The following is an 18182-nucleotide window of genomic DNA, read 5'->3' as shown; positions in this document are numbered from 1 at the left end:
ATTATACCGGGATGACGGAAGGGGGAGAGGAGCATGGAGTTGTATGTCGCATTGTTAAGGAAAGAAATGAAGGAAGGAAGAGACGAACAAAGGAGAGCATAAAATGAACACGGTGAAATACCCGACTATTGCCACACTTGGGTTTTGTTCGTATGTTGCTGACGGTGTTGTTTGACCTCTTGGATGTACTATATTCCTTTGGTAAGGTAATTAAACCTAAATTAGAGGAAGTGTGGGTTTGTGTTTCCGGAAATATTCGTGGTATTGTTTATAAAAATTTGATCCCCGAGAAAAGGAAACCTGTAACCGCTTTACAATTACGTCTTGATCTACCGTCTACAACGGCAGTAAATCCAGAAGCTAGCCCAGCACACAAAGTGCCTACATAAACCCCCGACTCTAGTCCAACAAGCCAGCAGCCAGCGCCTCGAGGTCTTGCAGATTGTCGGGCTCGTGGTCCATCTCAATGACCTTCTTACCACTCTTCTTGTTCTTGGCCGCAAGCTGGGCGCGCTCATCATCTGAGTCGTCCTGGAACCACTTCTTGGCCTTCTTCTTTGGCGGCTCGTCGTCGCCGCCATCACTGTCAACCTTGTCCCTGTCGTCGGGCATCGGCAGCGACCTCAGCAGCGCCAGGGGATCCTCGTCCATCTCGTCCTCGTCGCTATCACCCAGCCGGGCCGTCTGCTGCTCGAGCTGGGCGAGCTCCTCGCCGCGCTCGCGGGCCTTTGCGCGGTCGCGCTTCTCCCGCCGCCGGTCCTTGGCGGCCTGCTTGTCCTCGACGTCGGCCTCGCGGACCTTGGTGGCCTCGGTCTCGACGAACTCCTCACGCAGGCGCGCGGCGGGGCCCTCCTGCTTGAAGTCGTCCTCATCCTGCAGCTCGTACAGCGAGTGAGCGTTGCCGTCGTCGTCAAACACCAGCTTGGTCGGCTTATCCATGAACTTGAGCAGCTTCTTTTTGGATTTGAGCAGCTTCTCGCGCCGGTTCGAGTCGATAACCAGCTCCGACTTGCCCAGCTGGATAACCTTGGGCATGGCCTGGTCTTTGGTGCCGTCCTCGGCCGCCTTGTCCAGGTCGTCGTCGCCCAGCACGCGCTTGACCGCGAGGAAGTCTTGCTCATCGACCTCCTCGCCATTGTTGTTCTCGTCGTCATCGCCCAGAAGCTTCCGGTAATGGCTCGACAGCACGTCTTGGTTCTGCCGCTCCGCCATCTTCTGGTATTTGGTGCGCACCTCGTCCTTTTTGGATTTCTTGCCCTCGCCGCCCTCGTGGTCGCTCTCGGACCCGCTCGACATAGCCTCGCGCGACGCGTTCTTTAGCCTCTTGACGTCCTCTCCCTTCTGGAACTTAATCTGTGGTGCTCCAGCCAGACCCATGCTCGCAGCGAGGGCGTCCAGGTCCAGCTTCTTAAACTTGAAAACCTCTTTGTCTTTTTGGAGGTGGATTGAGCGCGTGTAGGAGATGAAGGCCTTTTGGCCGAGGTACTTGAGGTCGGGTGACTGGAAACAGAGACTCTGCAGTTGGTCTGTGATGCTCTTTTTCTTGGTCTCCTTGACGTTCACCTTTTGGATCGGCACCTTCTTGTGCGCGAGCCGCTTCAGGAACGCTAGCTCCGTAGGTTCGAGGAACAAGACGGCCTTGCCTTTGCTTTCGTACCTGGCCGTTCTCCCGACGCGGTGGATGTAGGTGTCGGCGTCCTCGGGGCAGTCCGCTTGGATGACCCAGTCCACGGCGGGGAAATCCACGCCTCTAGCCACGACGTCTGTCGCAAAGAGGCAGGCAAACTTTGCCGCGCCAAAGCGTGATGTGACTTCGAGCCGCGCTAGTTGCTTTTGCCGCCCGTGGAGATGCAGCAGCGAGATGCCGGGCTGCATGCGCTTAAAGCTCTCGTACACGAATCGGACCTGCTTGCCCGAGGATAAAAACACGATTATCTTGCTCTTGAGATTGGCCCGCAAGAAGCCCCATAGCGTCTCCAACTTCTCCGCCAGCGGCACGACGATATAGTGCTGCTGTAGGTTTATAGGTGTCGCCGATGTAGCCTCCTCGTGCACCGACACGTACTCCGGGTCCTTCAAGCTAAGGCGCGCCAGGTCGGACACCCTCTTGCTCTGTGTAGCGCTGAATAGTAGGGTCTGCCTGTCTTTGGGCAGATGGTCGACAAGCGCATCGACTGCCGACTGGAACCCCATGTCCATGATGCGGTCGGCCTCGTCCAGTACCAGGATCTGCAAGTTGTTGACGTCGAAGCCGGCCGTCTGGTCAAGGTGCTGCAGCATGCGCCCAGGAGTGCAGACTAGGATGTTCATCCTCCCCAATCGTTCAGCCTCTTCGAGTAGGCTCTTTCCTCCAATGACTAGGCCGGCGGAGAAGGTGTGTTTTCGGCCAATTTTCCTCAGGACCTCGAATATTTGGACTGCCAGCTCTCGGGTCGGGCTGATGATGAGGGCACCAAGGCCGTCGAGCTCGGTCCATTGCGCGCGGTAGAGGGCTTCAAGCACGGGGACGAGGAAGGCCAGCGTCTTGCCGCTGCCAGTTTTGGCGGCGCCAAGGATGTCTTTGCCCTTCAGTGCCAGGGGAATGGCGACTTTTTGGACATCGGTGAGGGTCTCGAAGTGGGAGGCGCGGAGGCCGGCAAAGGTGGCAGAGCAGAGGGGGAGGTCGGTAAAGCTCTTGATATCTGGCGACTTGATATCCTAGAGATTGAGGTGGTCAGAAATTGGGCTCGGAGACAACGATTAGCAGGACAGAAGGCGTTGGCAAGAAAACCCCACTCTCACTCACAAGTTCGTCGACGGCCTTCCGCAACTTCTCGACATCGTCCTGGTCTCTTTTCCTCTTAAGCGACCGAGCTTCGGTGTTGGCCTTGGATGGCTTGCCACGCGCTGCGGCGCTTTTGGCACCAGGCGCCATGTTGTCTTTGTTCGGAGCGTCGTTCAGAATCTGCCTCCTGCTTGTTCCAGCTGCGAGAGTATCTGGGAAAATTTTGGCGGAGAGCAATTCTGCCATTCATTGCCCCACTCACTGCACCGTGCATGCCGACCCGGCCAGCGGGGTGCCGTTGCAGACGGGGGTTAGGGTTGGCCTCTGACCATCTCCACTTACAACGACAACACATCACTAGCACCTTTCGAGCTTAGCATCCGCATCTCTCTTTTATTATATGCGTTCCAGAATAGTAAGTACTGGCAAATATTCCGAGCCGTGGCTTGGATCAATACAAAACCTCTCCAACAATTAGTCTTCATGAGCTAGCAGTTGATCTCAAACGTCGATACCTCACTCCATCCCCTTGCCGCTTCCGCTATTGTCCGTTCACAGCAGCCGAGAAATCCGCCCAAGGTAGATTCGGACCCGGAATTTCGCGGTGAGAGGGATGCTTTCGTTTGTCCACAATAGGAGAGTCTTCTACAGCTAGATCTATCATCAAAGCAAAATGGCTTAATTATAGGTACCACGCACACACTGCTATCTATATTTCGTATGATCCGAAGGTGAATATTCTCTAGACCGTGTTTCTGCTTCCTGGGTGGTTAGTGGGGACAGAGACAGGTGAGAGAGATAGTTGCGACCTTGTCCATCTTCCTATCTGGCGAAATCGGCGGGTTTTAATCCTAAGACACTATGACTGCGTTACTTTGGCCCGGATGGTGAGACCACCGGAATTAATGCCTAACTAATTACATGCTAAGCCTATTAGTACACAAACCCCCACCACCCCCCCCCCCCCCCCCCACAAAAAAAAGAAGTTGCGATTTTTCATCTGCAATGGTTTCCGTGTGCCACGGAGGCCCTCACCATTCTTCAGAGCCTTCCCCCACGTCCGAGAAAGGCACGTCGGGGGAGGAAAGTTGGGGTTGAGAGGTGAGCTAGAGTTTGTCGTCGAAACATGTCACCCGGGTTCCGATCTCTCACTCGTTGTAGGACTCAAACTTTCCTTTGCGTCTTCAAAAGACAGACTACTAGAATCCGTGTCCTCGTCTGAGCAGTCGAGATACCTTTCTAACGGATTCATAAGTCCCGACTCCATGCGGTTTTCGATCCCGTGGCTCCTCCCATGGTGCTCGGCCTCGATCCGCATGACTGATAACAGATCCTCAAACGCAGCGTCAAGCCTGTTGGAGAAGTCGATTCGTTCCTCGAGGACTTGGTTGTAGTGATCCAGGACATATGAGCTGTCCTTGCTCACGCGGAGATGTTCCGCGGCTGTAAGAAGCAAAATCGTCTCCACGTCAGCGTACTGAGCGATTATCTCTAGGAGGTTGGGTCCCGTGAGTCTTGGACACTCGGTATATTCGAACCACCGTTCGAGGAGAAGCCTAAGCACGTGGTGGTTGTTGTATTGAATTGCTGTGGTAAGCGGTGTCTGCCCGTTTTTTGAGGTTGCGTTGATGTTGGCGCCGTATTCAAGGAGGAGCATCGCGTGTGCAGCGCTGTTACCCCTTGCAACGTGCAGCAAAGGAGTGACTCCGTCCACTCCACTTGCCTCAATCTTGGCATCGAAGTCCAAGAGTGATTTCATGAGCATGGGGTCCCGTGCGTTGCGAGCTGCGCAGTTGAGTGGTGTTCCGAACTTGATGCCGGGCGGCAGTTCAGGGTCTGCAAATGCCCCAGCTTCGAGCAAAAGACGGACACACGCTGTTTGGTTTTGGTTGGCAGCTAGGGTTAAGGGAGTATTGAGCTTTTCGTCCATGTTGTTGGGATCGGCACCCCAGCTGAGAAGAGTTATCACGGCTCGCTCGTCGCCTCTTGCGGCCGCCCATTGAAGCGCCGTGCGTCCCGTCGAATCTGCGCAGTCAACACTCCGGGGATGCGAACGGAGCTCCTCTTCTAAATCTGCGCCGCAGAGCCCGAGAACGATTTTGTGAATCCGGGCAAAGTTCTGCCGCTCGATGAAATCGCTGCCTTCAGAGACAAGTCGAAGGATTTCGATGACCTCTTCTGGGATACGACCCCTGAGTATTATATCGACAGCTTTATCACTTGGGGAATCGTCGCTCTTGGCGATCGGTCTAGGTAATTAGCGTACCCACTGTCAGCAGTTCTCTTGGAAACTGGAGTGAACTGTCACAATGCACGCTCGTTACCTGTAGGTTGGATCTGCTCCCGCAGCCATGAGAAATTTGCATGTCTCATATTGTTGACCGTACAAAGCCCACTAATTTTCCTGTCAGTCTCGTGCGAAGCTATACTTGGAGACAGATTTCGCGTACCCGCAAAAGTGTGTAGCCCCTCGTAGAGCTAACATCACGAGACGAGGCTAGACCTCGGTTGAAGAGACTCTTCAAGCCGTCGATATTCCCTTCGAGTGCAAAGCTGACGCACTGTGAAGAGTCTGGGACTCGCCGTAATGTGTTGAGCTGGAGCGAGGGACCGACATTGGTCTCGTACGCGAGACTGAATCGAACAATCTGGGACCAACAGATGCCCAGCGGGAACCAGTATTCGAGGCTGACTGACGAGGTCCGCTGCCCTGTGCAGGCCGCCGAGTCGCACTTGGCGCTCAAAAACGGCCACCCGCTGAACCCGACGAAAAGCTGGCCGAGCAAACCATCCACGGACGCCGGCGTCTTTTTATTCAAAACGGAGTGGCAAGAGCACCTACAAGTGCTCTGACAGGTTGTGCGTGCCTGTCGTAATCGCATTCTGATGGAGTCGGAGCCGGCTTGGATGCGTGATGCTGAGCTTGGGCTGACTCTTCGGACTGGACGTCGTCTTGCTGGCGGTGCTGAGGTGTTGTAGAGGCGTCCAGCCTGAAAGGATTGAGCGGCGTGCATCTGCGTTGCTTGGGTCTGAAGTAATGCCTCGACCCGCTCGAGGCGCTGATCAACTTGGGAGTACTTGTGACTCATGAGTTCTGACATTGTTGTATGATGCTGCTCGAGCAGCATCTGTACGAACTTGCTGTTGGGTACCTTCAAGTCTGCGCAACTTATCTCGGTAGAGTCAGAGAACTTGAGACTCAACTTTTCAAGTTCTAGTCGAACCTGGGTCATATCTTGCCTCGATGGCCGTCAGAATCGGTCGTAATCATCGGCAACCAAGTTGTGCCGAGCAGGGGCCGCCAACTCACGAATTCGATGCGCCCAGCAGGATATTCATACTCGACTTGACCTGCTTGATTTCCTCCTGCAGTGATAACACCCGCCGCTGTTCTGTTCTCCACATCATGACTCGGGGAATGGCTTCTCGTTTCTTCAGACCCGCCGATAACAGCCTCTCGAGGATCGTTTTCAGGTCCAGCAAGGCCGTTTTGCCCCGAGCCAGCTGTGCGAGCAACGTAGGCGCGGCGTGACCATCCTGGGCTGAAAGTCTCTTTTCCTCGGCCACGATGGCGATTTGATGCAAAACCGCGTTGAAATCTTGCATCTCGTTATTGAGCGCGTGGATGCGACCGGGGAGCGAATCCCAGTCACGCCGAATCTCGGCAAGGATGTTGCAGACCTGTGCCGCGACGGTTGCAACGGCAACGACGCCTGTTGCTATCGACAATGGATCCATGCCCGACGGGTCTCCACATGTATGTGGCCAACGGAAGATGTGAATTTAAGGAAGCCGCGATTCGGACATTGATGCGGAAGCTGTGGTGAGGTGTGGGGTTGACCTCGGCTCGTTGTTAAATTGGGCACGATGGAAAGATTATCGGGGGGGACAGGACCGACTCCGAGGACTGGAAGGCAGGTACGTGTCTAAGCGCCGAGGGCAAGACGAGGCTTGAACAAAGTCAGTCGATTCGCCTAGCTCAAGTTGTACTAAACCCCTCGTGCATCGGGTTCGGGGGCACCGAGACCGCCACAGACTTTGCTGCATGCAGAATCCTCTCAGAAGCCAAAGCATGCAAAAGCGATCAAAATAAGGATATTCCAAGTGTGTGTATTGTGTTGTGTTCAAGGAATAAAAAGGCCTGTGCCTGCAGGTCCGGGAACCAGTGTTGACTCTGTGAAAAGGCGGTCTAATTAGGTGCCCTGTGCGGGCCCTGGCCGGGCCCTGCCCAGCGTCCCTAGACCATGCCGACAAATCCTGGCGTTCCCTTAAATTTTAATTGCCCCGCCCGATTAAGGTCTCTTCTCTCTTGCCACTCACTATTAATCGAGGCTGCCATGGATACACAGGGGCCCAATATCAAGGCCTCCCAATTCGGGGCCGAAATTCGCTCCAAGCATTTCTCATTCGCCGACGGATATCGGCCGCTGAATCATGGGTCATTCGGAACGATACCGAGAATGGTTCAGGACTACCAACGACAGCTCCAACTCGAAACCGAAGCACGACCAGATACCTTCATCCGCTACACTTACCTACAGCTTCTCAAAGAGAGCCGATCAGCTGTGGCACCTCTTCTTGGGGCTGACCCTGGTGAAGTTGTTCTTGTCCCAAACGCCACCACTGGTGTGAATACCATCCTTCGGAATCTGTCCTTTGACCAAGGTGATGTTGTTCTCTGCTTCGACACCATCTACGGAGCATGTGCAAAAACCATACAGGCATTATCCGAGACTTGTCCAGTGTCGTCTCATCAGATCGAAATCACCTATCCCATCGAAGATGCCGAAATCCTGCGCCGATTCCGCCTTGCCGTTGAGGAAGTCAAGGTTCAGGGCAAACAGCCCAAGCTCGCCATGTTTGACACGGTACTCACCTTTCCCGGTGCACGCTTTCCGTGGGAAGCATTGGTGGCAACTTGCAAGGAACTCGGCATCATGAGCCTGATTGATGGCGCCCACGGACTTGGCCACATCGACCTGACGAACCTCGGCGAAGTCGGACCGGATTTCATGGTCAGCAACTGTTACAAGTATGCCTGAGTTAACTATCAAGTTTGGTGCCCTGATCGCCTTAACCCAACACTGACACTTGACAGGTGGCTTATGGTCCCCAGAGGGTGCGCTGTTCTGTATGTGCCCTTCCGGAATCAAAAGCTGATATCGTCCACTCTCCCAACGTCCTGGGGCTATATGCCTAGGGATGAGCGCGCAAAGACGGACCCGCACGAGTACTTCTCCCGGCTCTTCGACAAAGTGTCGACAACGGACAACACGCCGTACTGCTGCATCCCCCTGGCGCTCAAGTTTAGGTCGGAAGTCTGCGGCGGCGAAGCCAGGATCCTCGAATATTGCAAAGATATCGCACTACAGGGCGGAGCCAGAATGGCCGAGATTCTGGACACGGAGGTCCTCGGGGGCTCGTCGAGCTCGTTTCAGCACTGTTGCCTCACTAACGTGCGACTGCCACTGACACTGGAGGAGCTCGCCATCGACGAAAGCTGTGGGAAAAAGGTTGCAAAGTGGATGCAGGAGCTAACGCCTGCCGAGTACGAGACGTATCTCCCCATCAAGTTCTACGACGGCCAGTTCTGGTGCAGGATCAGCGGGCAGATTTACCTGACGCTGGACGATTTTGAGTGGGCTGCAAGGACTCTGCTTCAGCTCTGCGAACGGGCAAGAAAAGGGGAATGGGCCGCCTGAACTCTCCTTGATTTCCCTGAGCCTAGCTTAACCCAGCGTGCAGCCACTGAGAAGAACCAGAGGGCCATTTTCTATTCCCATAAGCTTCCAAGAAGTAACTCGTGGGAGTTTGTTACACATACACACGAGTAATCCTCCACCTATTTTCTCTTGGCTAGTCTATAATTTACTTGATTGGTCGCGTATGCCAATGTCCGAGGTAAAGCTGAAGCTAGGTGAGTAGCTCCTGCGTTTCAAGCATTCCGGACACATCCTTCCACCAGTTAAATTTGTAACGAAAAGTGAAATGGTTCATTCCCGTCACCGCGCAGCAAAATCAAGCATTAAGCGTAATTCGGAGAAAAGTTAAACAGTTTAACGGCAGGTACTAACAGAGTTAAATCGAACTACTCACGTAACTTCCATACCACCCACCGACATGCAAGACTTCCTGCTCATAAAATATCTTACTTCCCCTTCCTCCTTCCTTCCCCTAACATTCACACGCGCAACTTCCCCTCTGGCAACTTTCACTCTGGCAACTTTCCCTCTAGCAACTTTCCCTCCGGAAACTTCCCCTCCAACGACTTACCCTTTAGCACCACATTGCTTCCTGTTTCTTTTCAGGCCCATTTATCGATCGGGTTTCGCGTTGAGGCCGAATATGGAAATTTAGCGGCCCATCAGAGAAACCAAGAGGCCTCTTATTAAATAACACAGCCCTAGAATAGAATGCCAAAGCCGTGTGTCCTCCTTACTTAGACAAGGAATCAATTATTCAAGAGGATTGCTCGGTGTACCCACCCCCTTTGCTCGGGACACCCACCCCCTGATAAAATCATAGCCCTGGCACTTGACATAAACTGCCCGGCTTTTACCGTAGTAAATTCGGGCTTTTAGATGAAGCCGGCCATGCATCGGATCCTTGCCTTGCAGGGCACCCTAGCTTCAGCCAGGATATCACCCACACCCAAATTTGCAGTAACCTGTATCACCGGGCCGGCTTTGCAGCCGCAATGAAGGTCGCCGTGATGAAGAAAAAAAGGCAGGCCAAATCGTTCAAAAACGCAGCCTTCGCAAATTGAACACGAATTCTAGTCAAAGTGGGGCTAGTCAGGGCTTGCATACAGGCTCCATTGCGGGCTCCCACAAAAGTATAGTAAATAAGGCGGGAAATCCTACAACAATCTTGCCAGTCACCAGGCATACGAATGAGGCACAGGAAATGTAGTTGAAGCCGTAGAATGCAAGGTTTCCGTAGTGGTGATATTTTCTATGGTGGTGCGCATTTTGCAGAGCCGCATCGTCCCTGCAGAGTCTCGATATGGTGCCTCAGTCACCGGATGGACGAGCAAGCGAGCGCTGAAAATAGCTTCATGTGCGTTGGCAGCCGTTGCACGAAAATTGCCATATTTTACAGAGGCTCAACACATTAGCCGAGGCTCAACCGGCAGGGAGACCCCCCCCCCCCCCTCCCCCTCTGTCTCTTCGGAATAGCTTCATAATTGACACAGGGTTGACCCTACCATACGGCGGGGTAGTTGCATGGCTAGTTGCATTGAAAGTGGGCATTTTTACGTACAAAAAGGTGGATTTTTTTGCCGGCTGCCAGGCCTACGATTTTAGGGATGGTGCGTGTCCCGGGCAAAAGGGGTGGGTGCGCCGAGCAATCCTCTTATTCAATGTGTCATTATTCGCATTAGACGCCAAAGAGATTCCGAAACGAGCAACTGAACTCATCGTGCAGTTCTGTAAGGATAACCCGGAGGATCTCATTTACACCATCGTTGCTCTGTAAAAGACATTGTAATGATGCCATATAACGAGCAAAGAAGAGCAAGGAATCGAAGCGTTTGTGGGCTCTGCAACTCGTCCTGAGCCAGCAAATCGGCTTCCATAGATCAAACCCAAAGAGTGGCTCGCGTATACCTAGTCACCTCTATCAATCGTTTCATTTATAAACCACCATCATGGTTAAAGATCATGAGCATGCTTGCAACAACTCTCGATGAAATTGAGTATCCGATAATCTCACGTCCTGTATCAATTCCCTACAGTCTAGTACAATCCGGCTCCCCTGCACCAGTATTAGTTGCCTGTCTATCCTACCACCCAGTGTCCGAGTCGCTATCTGAGTCGCTACCCGAATAGTCAGACTCAGTGAAATCCGAGTCAGACTTGCTCATCATGGAGTCGTTATCAAAGTCGGAGTCGTCAAAGTCGCACAGTCCCTCATTCAAGCCGTCACTACCATCAACGTCAGCCACCGCGGAGCCTATACGGACTAGAACCACGTACCTCGTTATCTCCGCCATGGCCCGCCAGTCAGAAGGGAGACTATTCTTGACACCGATGGCCTGGGCTGCATCACGCAGTCCCCTCCAGAACTGCTGAATGTTTGGCTCTCTAAAACGATATCGCGGCCAGCTGTGAAAGTTCTAATTACGAGAGATCAGCTCCACTCCAGTCAAGACACCACTTGTGACGAGGCGGGTAGCGGTCACCGGGCAGGCACACTCACTTGGCTGATGCAGAAATGGGCAAACGCCACCACAAATGCAATCCACCGCTTCGTCCGGACCGGGCCTCGCAGATCCCTGCCCCCGCGGAACTCGACCGACCCCGACTTGCCGTCGAGCACATTGTCAAAGTTCCACAGCACGTAGCGGTCCTTGCTCGACCCCGTGCGGTACTGCATCAGGTCGCGGATCTCGCGCCGCGAAGTCGTCCGCCGGATCGTGTCCCAGACCTCCACCGGCGTCACGTCGTCGTCGTCGGCGATCTCCTGCAGCGCGGCCGAGTGCTCCGAGTTCGGCTGGCAGTAGTTGTTCTCGCGGCGGTACCAGGGCAGCAGCTGCAAGACTTCCTCTTCGTAGTAGACGACGCCGAACGCAAGGCCCTGAAGCTGGGCGACGGTGAAGCGCTTGGACGGGGACGGGGACACGTGCACGTGGCTTCCGCAGAGGCGCGAAGAGTCGGGTATGCGGAACACGCAGTTCCACGCGTTCCAGAAGGTGTCGATGTCGCGCTCCCAGAAGTACGCCGTGTCGAGGATGGGGGAGACGGCCTCCAGGGGGACTAGTGGTAAGGTCAGTGGATGGATACTAATGATGGGATCTGCTCGCTTTCAACCCATCATATTGCCGCATGTAAGACAAGACAAGATAGGACTGACTTAGAGGATGATCGGGGTTCCCTAGCGAGCCGTCCTTGGTAATCCACCACTTGTCATAATGCTCTGGATGCTTGGCGTAACTCCCGTCAAGCCTGTCGGCAGCAGCCCGGGCCCCTCGGGAGCGGAGCTCGGCGGCGAGCTTCTCATAGTACACGGCTCGTCCGGCCCGGTACTGGGCCCGGTGAGGCGCCGCGATGAGCTCGATCTCAACACCGAAGCTGTACGAGTCGCACATTGCTTGACAGGTGAGAAGAAAGGGAAAAGACGATTGACGCAGAAGATGGGCTTGTAATTCGTTATCGAAAAAGGCGGGCCGTGACACGGCCTATCTCTATGGCCATTGCTAAGGGTTATTATAAGAACGTGGCATTCCGGTCAAGCTGGGCTCAGAGGGCTTGAAGCCGCCCGCCATGCTGATAGTCTCCAACGTGGCTACCCCCCAAGACCAACCCCCCCGGCAAGGCTCTGGGCTCGACTCGAGTGAAAAAAAGGGGGTTTCATTAATCTGAGGCGGAGGTACTTGTGAGGCTTCATGTGCACAAGGCTCTCGCACTGTGCTGGGAGCCTATCAGCCCGAGCCCGAACATATGCATGCACAATCTCTGGGGCTGCCGCAAGTGATTGGACAAGAAAACTAGCCTGCAGGATAAGCCCAACGCTAAAGTCAAACAGCATTTATTGGTCGGGGCAGCACACCGTGACAGACGCCTATTGCCTGACGCATATTCTGGGCAGCAGCAGCTACCTTGTAGGTATTGGGCGCAACCCTCACCGAAATTTAGGTATGACAAGTCATTGCGTGGCGGCATGAGCACGCAGTGCGGACGGTCGTGGCTTTACCTGTGGGAACGATTGGTTCCTTCTGCGTAAAGCTCGAGAGGACGCTTGGCTGCTAGTTTGGTGTGCCCTACGAGGCCGCTCTGCAGTTTGCATCAGACGTTAAATGGCTGGAGGTGTTAACCAAGGCCGGAATTCGCCAGCAGTCCGACCTGACGGCCGCCTATGCGCATGTGCAGAACACAGCCACTAGGTAGGTAGGTTGAACCGGTTTTAGGCCTTGGTGCAACCACAAGCAATGCCTCAATAATGTGGGGCCGTTGGCTCATGACATCCGCACTTTTCCCAAACCAATTATTCCCTCTTCAACCAGTAATTATTCCACACACACACTACAATCGCCTCATCCCAACCAAACTCAACTTATCAGCCAAGAGCATCACCCAGTCCGCCCGGAGGAGGGAGAAGAAGAAGAAGAAGAAGAAGAAGAAGAAGAAGAAAAAGAAAAGAACAACCACCCTCAAGCAGCCTCATCTCAAGAAAAAAAAAAGAACAGAATATGGGCACCCGCCTCTACTTCGCCTACGGCAGCAACCTCTCCCTGGACCAAATGGCCGCGCGCTGCCCGCAATCCACGTTCCGCGGCCGGGCCGTGCTGCCCGACTTCCAGTGGCAGATCAACCAGCGCGGCGTGGCCAACATCGTGCCGCGGGCCGGCAGCAGCGTGCACGGGCTGGTGTACGAGCTCGGGGCCGGCGACGAGAAGCGGCTCGACCGCAACGAGGGCGTGCGCGCCGGCTTCTACAGCAAGGCACTACTGCCCGTCGTGCTGCACCCCGCCACCGATGCGCTGCAGATGCGCACGGCGCGCATCGTCACCATGGGCGGCGCCGCCGGCGTCGTGCACGACTTTGACAAACTGGTCGGACTAGGAAGCCGCCCGCGGGCGAGGTTGGAGCCCGAAGTGCTTGTCTATGTTAGCGAGACGTACGTGCAGACGGGCGAGCCGCGCGACGAGTATGTGGATCGCATGAATAGGGCGATGGAGGACGGGGTTGCCATGGGGATCCCCACGGCTTTTTTCCTGAATACCGTGCGCGAGCATATCCCGAGCCGGCCAGCGCCGGCGCCAGCCCCGAGCCCGCGCCCTGCGTACCGGCCGCAGCCGAGGGAGAGGTCGTGGCCGCCGATGGCAGCGGCGGTAGAGAGAGAGGCGAGGGAGAGAGAGGCGAGGGAGAGAGAGGCGAGGGAAAGAGAGAGAGATTGGGATGCTGATCGTGAAAGAGATCAGCCCCGCGCTCCCGATGGGTACACGTACAGAAGACCTACGACACTGGGGAGGAGGACTGGTGGGGACGACGCATACGAGTACGAGTACGAGCATCCACGGCGCCCACTGTCGCGGGCGGCGAGGGATTATGTCTATACTTCCTACTATGCTGGCACTCCGGTCATTCGGACGGTGTCGCCGGATGCTAGCCAGTATCCCGCTAGGGGCCGCTGGAGCTCTGCACTGTGACTTTGGGTCGTCTTATCTCACATGCATACTTTTTTACTTTTAGCATAGATTAAGCGTTTGGCTCCTCTCTCCCGCTGGCGGGCCTAATGTAACGTTGTGAGGCCCGGAGGTGTTACTTGTCTTCTTCCCGTGTCCCACCGCGAGTGCTCAGGCCTAGCCTTCGTCGCATTGAAGACATCAAATATTCAACGTGTCTTCAAATTCAATGGGCTCCATCGGTAGGTATCTAAACATGGCTTCTTGTTCCCGTATCTATCTGCTTGAGCGACTTCGTCCTTCTGTTCCCAGTGCGTACTGCTGTATACAAGAAGACGCTGAGGCATTCAGCACGGAACATAACATATCTATATTACCTAGATAAGCTTGGCCCTCGCAAAACAACCACGCCCCCTAAACATTTCAATAGCGAGCGTTCATAATTCATCTGGACATATCTCCATCCAACCTTGGCTTTTCCAAAACAGATCACCCCAAAGCATCTATTAGACGGACCTATTGAAAACATCAGCCATACTGCCTACTTAACTTTCATCCTTCCAAGATGGTACACTTACGGCAGCGTCTCGTTCAGGACACCAAACTTCTTGGGCAAGAACTCTCCCATGCCCAGCTCTTGCGCGGCCCTCTTGATTTCGGAATACAGGACCGCAGTGCTCCCGGCCGAAAGACCGTTGGTGGCCAAGTCGTTCTTCAAGGGTGTTAGCCAGGTTGCGGGTCGCCAATAATCAGCGTGAGTGGAGATGAATGAGGAAGCGAAACTCACCATCCGAAGCATGGCGTGGATGAAGGCCACGGCAAAGGTCATCCAGCGCTTCGTACGCACCTCGCCGCGCAGGAACCGGCCACCGCGGAACTCGATGGTGCCCGACTTGTTCGCGGCGACGTTGTCGAAGTTCCACAGCACATACCTGCTGTTCTGCATGATGTCCCTCAGCGCCTCGGGCGTGGCGGCGCTCCTGATCATGTTCGCGATGAAGACGCGGTTGCCGCCAGCGCGCTGCAGCTGGAACGAGTTCTTGCTGTTGGGCTTGCAGTACGCGTTGTCCTGGCGGTAGGCCATGAGTAGGTCCATGACCCGGTCCTCGTACACGACGATGCCGTAGGCGATGGTCTTGAGCTCGGCGAGCGTGAACCGCACGTTGCGGCCCCGCGACACGTGGACGTGGCTGCCGCAGGTTCCGGCCCGCTGCGGCATGTGGAAGACGGCCCGCATGGCGTCCCAGAAGACGTCGATCTCTTGGTCCCAGTCCGTGGCCGTGTCGAGGATGGGTGAAACGGCCTCTGTGGGAACTAGGCCGCCGAGACGTTGGTACATGCGTCTGGAGGGGGGAAAGGTGCTTGAACATGGGGGAACTCACTGAGGTTGGCCGGGTTTCCGAGAGAGCCATCTCTGGTGATGTACCACTCGTTGTAGTTGCTCGATCGCCACTCTCTCTGCGTCAAGTCGTTGTGTTGTGCCTTGAGGCCTCTGTTCCGGAGGGCTTTGGCCAACAACTCGTAGTAAAGGGCGTGCTTCTCCTGTAGCGGCGGCCTGATCTTGTGGGGTTCTACCAGCACCTCGATCTCGACGCCGAGAGTGTATCGTGGGGTGGGGCCGGCCATGGCGAAGAAAGAAAGAATATGACAAGAAATACTACAAGACAATAAGGTGGAGAATGTCAATGACGTTGGTATCGATAGAGTTAGAGGGTCAATCGCCCTCCGCGGGACTTATGAGATGCTCAAGGCCGCCGACATTTTGATGTAAAAAGGGAGGCGCTTCGACATATAGCTCAGCCCAACCTACCTCACGGTACGGAGCCTCGGGCAAGAAGATGGGGTCACCCATCGTGGCGAGCAAGTCTAGGACTCCCACAGGCGTACCAAACAGCCTACCAGGTGTCGTCCTAGGGAGCTGGCGGGCGAGGCTTAACCATTTCTGGAATGCGGCATGCTGAAATGGGAAGGAATTGAGGAGCTATTCTTTTTGCCCAAGCCCCCCTCGTAGCGGTACGGACGCCAACTCATCTCACAAACTCGTGGCACCATTTAGTGCCCCTCCAATCTTCGACTCCCCAGCCCTGGATGGGGGGGCCGTGGGCTATGTCAATGCGAGGCCGCCAAATTCCATTTTGTGTGGTGGAACAAAGCCCGAATCCTAGCCTTGGGTGAAGGGTCTAACCATCAAGCCTGCCACACCTACCCGACGTCCTCTTAAGGTTCCTTGTAACTCAAATACAGCCAAAAGAAAGAGTGATCGCTATCCAATGAAAGGTGGGGCGGTCGGCTGTCTTGACTGCTGCCTGACACGCCTGGTGGTGGGGGTTGCCTGGAGCCCGTCACAGTCGATTGTTGGATAATTACACACTGTGAGGCTCTGGTCGCACCTCCCTCGACTGCCAGCTCAGGCGCCTTTGCATTAGGCCTGACGCCGGACCAATCACCTCCATTGGGCCGCGCTTCGGGTGTCGGTCCCTAGAGGGGGATCGGATTCTCCTCACTCCCGTGGTGTCAATTTCCCCAAGTCACCATTTCATCGTCGCGACGATAATTACAACATTTTGATCCTTCGCTGACAGCCTTCCTTGTCCTGAACAACCCTACGACCCAAAAGATCCACAACAACCACGGCAGAATGGCATCTCGCGGCTCCGCCGGCGGCAGCCTCTACTTCGCCTATGGCAGCAACCTTTGGATCAGCCAGATGGCCAAGCGCTGCCCCGAGAGCTCCTTCAAGGGGAAGGGCACGCTGGAGGGCTACCGGTGGCAGATCAACCAGCGGGGCGTGGCCAACGTCGTCAAGGCGCCCGGCCAGTCCGTCGAGGGCCTCGTCTTCTCCGTCACGGCGTCGGACGTGAGGACACTGGACCGCAACGAGGGAATCTCGCGCAAGTTCTACGAGCGCCAGTTTCTGCCCGTCATTCTGGAGGAGCACCCGCTCCTCGCGAACCAAAAGACGTCTCAGGTGGCGCGGTGGCTGGAACAGAACCGCGACGACAAGGACGTCAAGATAATGTCGGGCGCATTCGAAGAGCGCTACCCCGCCGTCGTCTATGTCAGCGAGAAGTTCAAGGACGACGGGCAGATCCGCACGGAATACATCAAGCGAATGCAAAGCGCCGCTGCCGACGCCATCGCCCTCGGCGTCTCCACCTCGTGGGTCAACGGCGCCATGGGCCGACACATTAGCCCGGCAAAGGCCGAGCCACCTGCCGCGCCAGCCCAGACCCCAAGCCAGCCGGCGGCGAGATTGGAAAGACTGGGCGAGGGCGGGGCCCGCAGAAACGCTGCCGCCACCGGGGCGGCGTCTGGGGAAGACACGGCATCGAGCGGTAAGAAGCCCAACAGCAATTCGTCCTCCTTCCGGTGGCTGGGGTTTTTTGACATGTTTCTGCGCAGGCGCTGGAAGACCACCTCGTCAAGCTTCCGCCGCCGGCCTGCCCACGTACCAGTCCGACCCCATCAACCTGCGAGACTTGCGAGAGGCGAATCGCAAGAACGGCGCCGACTCCGGCGTCGCGTTTCCGCCGACCATGCTCGAAGGCGTGAAGAGATCGAGCGGGCTCGCGGCCCAAGACGAAGGGGATGAGCGGGTCTACCTCGTGTTTGTCTCCAAGAGGCTGGCCCGTCCTGGCGCGGATCCCGACTCCAACGGCGCCGTCAGGGTGCACTGGTCGACAATGGATCTGGAGCTTGCGAACGAGCTGGCCATGTACCGTTTCCGGAGCCTGTGGTCAAGGATCTGCGCCGACTCGCTGGAAGGCGGATTCCCGCAGTGGGGGAGGGTGACCAGGGGCGGGCAGCGCGCTCCGGGGTTGAGCTGGGACCTGAGTGATGATGCGTGTCTGAGCCTCTATGGCTCGGTGGGGGAAACGACTAGCGCGACGGTTTGGGTTGAGCCGCAAACTTTGATTAGATCATGTACGTAATGTCGAGTTAGACGTGTATTCTATCTCCCTACTGCAAGATTCCCTTGCCGGAGCCATCTATGCCTCTTCATGCCTTGTGCAGTTCCCTGATTGACATTCTCTGCAGCGCAACAACCCCATGAAATGGCGTCTAACCTGGCCACCACCGGCCTCTTCTCCTTCTTCCTCGGGTGGGGGGCATATTTCTCCTGGAGAGCGCTCGCTGCCTGATTCCTCCCTGGTGCGCCATTCCTCAAATCACGGTTGAAATAAGTTTTCTTTCGAGTATATAATCTTCATGTATAATTTCGTCTGCGCAAGGAGAGACTTCCAATTAGATTTATCACAAAATACTACCAATATTACAGAATAGCAAGTT

At 55.4% G+C, this 18182-nt stretch overlaps 7 protein-coding genes across 7 annotated transcripts; 3 read left to right on the top strand and 4 right to left on the bottom strand.

Moving 5' to 3' along the window:
* Positions 1–232: 232 nt before the first annotated feature.
* Positions 233–2973, bottom strand: B0T26DRAFT_840820 (P-loop containing nucleoside triphosphate hydrolase protein). Its single transcript, XM_060447545.1, has 2 exons — positions 2786–2973; positions 233–2697 (listed from the first exon to the last, which is right to left on the bottom strand). Exons 1-2 carry the CDS (start codon positions 2912–2914, stop codon positions 400–402), a joined length of 2427 nt encoding a protein of 808 aa, XP_060289546.1. The 5' UTR covers positions 2915–2973; the 3' UTR covers positions 233–399.
* A 755-nt stretch (positions 2974–3728) lies between these two features.
* Positions 3729–6771, bottom strand: B0T26DRAFT_735078 (ankyrin repeat-containing protein-like protein). Its single transcript, XM_060443223.1, has 4 exons — positions 6075–6771; positions 5215–6004; positions 5089–5159; positions 3729–5013 (listed from the first exon to the last, which is right to left on the bottom strand). Exons 1-4 carry the CDS (start codon positions 6500–6502, stop codon positions 3894–3896), a joined length of 2409 nt encoding a protein of 802 aa, XP_060289545.1. The 5' UTR covers positions 6503–6771; the 3' UTR covers positions 3729–3893.
* Positions 6772–7055: 284 nt separating this feature from the next.
* B0T26DRAFT_877151 (pyridoxal phosphate-dependent transferase) lies at positions 7056–8649 on the top strand. The gene is made up of 2 exons (XM_060448123.1): positions 7056–7796; positions 7863–8649. Exons 1-2 carry the CDS (start codon positions 7102–7104, stop codon positions 8464–8466), a joined length of 1299 nt encoding a protein of 432 aa, XP_060289544.1. The 5' UTR covers positions 7056–7101; the 3' UTR covers positions 8467–8649.
* A 1743-nt stretch (positions 8650–10392) lies between these two features.
* B0T26DRAFT_865880 (putative amidoligase enzyme-domain-containing protein) lies at positions 10393–12075 on the bottom strand. Its single transcript, XM_060447806.1, has 4 exons — positions 11621–12075; positions 10967–11523; positions 10744–10883; positions 10393–10692 (listed from the first exon to the last, which is right to left on the bottom strand). The coding sequence occupies exons 1-4, from the start codon at positions 11853–11855 to the stop codon at positions 10551–10553; spliced, it is 1074 nt and encodes a 357-aa protein (XP_060289543.1). The 5' UTR covers positions 11856–12075; the 3' UTR covers positions 10393–10550.
* An 881-nt stretch (positions 12076–12956) lies between these two features.
* Positions 12957–13916, top strand: B0T26DRAFT_757852 (uncharacterized protein; the record flags this gene model as incomplete). The annotated part of the gene is made up of 2 exons (XM_060446317.1): positions 12957–13598; positions 13689–13916. The coding sequence occupies 2 exons, from the start codon at positions 12957–12959 to the stop codon at positions 13914–13916; spliced, it is 870 nt and encodes a 289-aa protein (XP_060289542.1).
* Positions 13917–14135: 219 nt separating this feature from the next.
* On the bottom strand, positions 14136–15660 carry B0T26DRAFT_865871 (putative amidoligase enzyme-domain-containing protein). Its single transcript, XM_060447805.1, has 4 exons — positions 15275–15660; positions 14680–15206; positions 14471–14604; positions 14136–14408 (listed from the first exon to the last, which is right to left on the bottom strand). The coding sequence occupies exons 1-4, from the start codon at positions 15516–15518 to the stop codon at positions 14399–14401; spliced, it is 915 nt and encodes a 304-aa protein (XP_060289541.1). The 5' UTR covers positions 15519–15660; the 3' UTR covers positions 14136–14398.
* Positions 15661–16548: 888 nt separating this feature from the next.
* Positions 16549–17082, top strand: B0T26DRAFT_625058 (uncharacterized protein; the record flags this gene model as incomplete). The annotated part of the gene is made up of 1 exon (XM_060436156.1): positions 16549–17082. A coding segment is annotated over one exon (534 nt), but the record flags the coding sequence as incomplete, so codon positions are not given.
* Between the last annotated feature and the right edge of the window lie 1100 nt (positions 17083–18182).

This window comes from Lasiosphaeria miniovina (assembly GCF_030549165.1).
Source record: "Lasiosphaeria miniovina strain SMH2392-1A chromosome Unknown B0T26scaffold_9, whole genome shotgun sequence".
Taxonomy (NCBI): Eukaryota; Fungi; Ascomycota; class Sordariomycetes; order Sordariales; family Lasiosphaeriaceae; genus Lasiosphaeria; species Lasiosphaeria miniovina.
The sequence above is the reverse complement of the archived record's forward strand: the minus strand, read 5'-3'. Positions and strand labels throughout refer to the sequence as shown.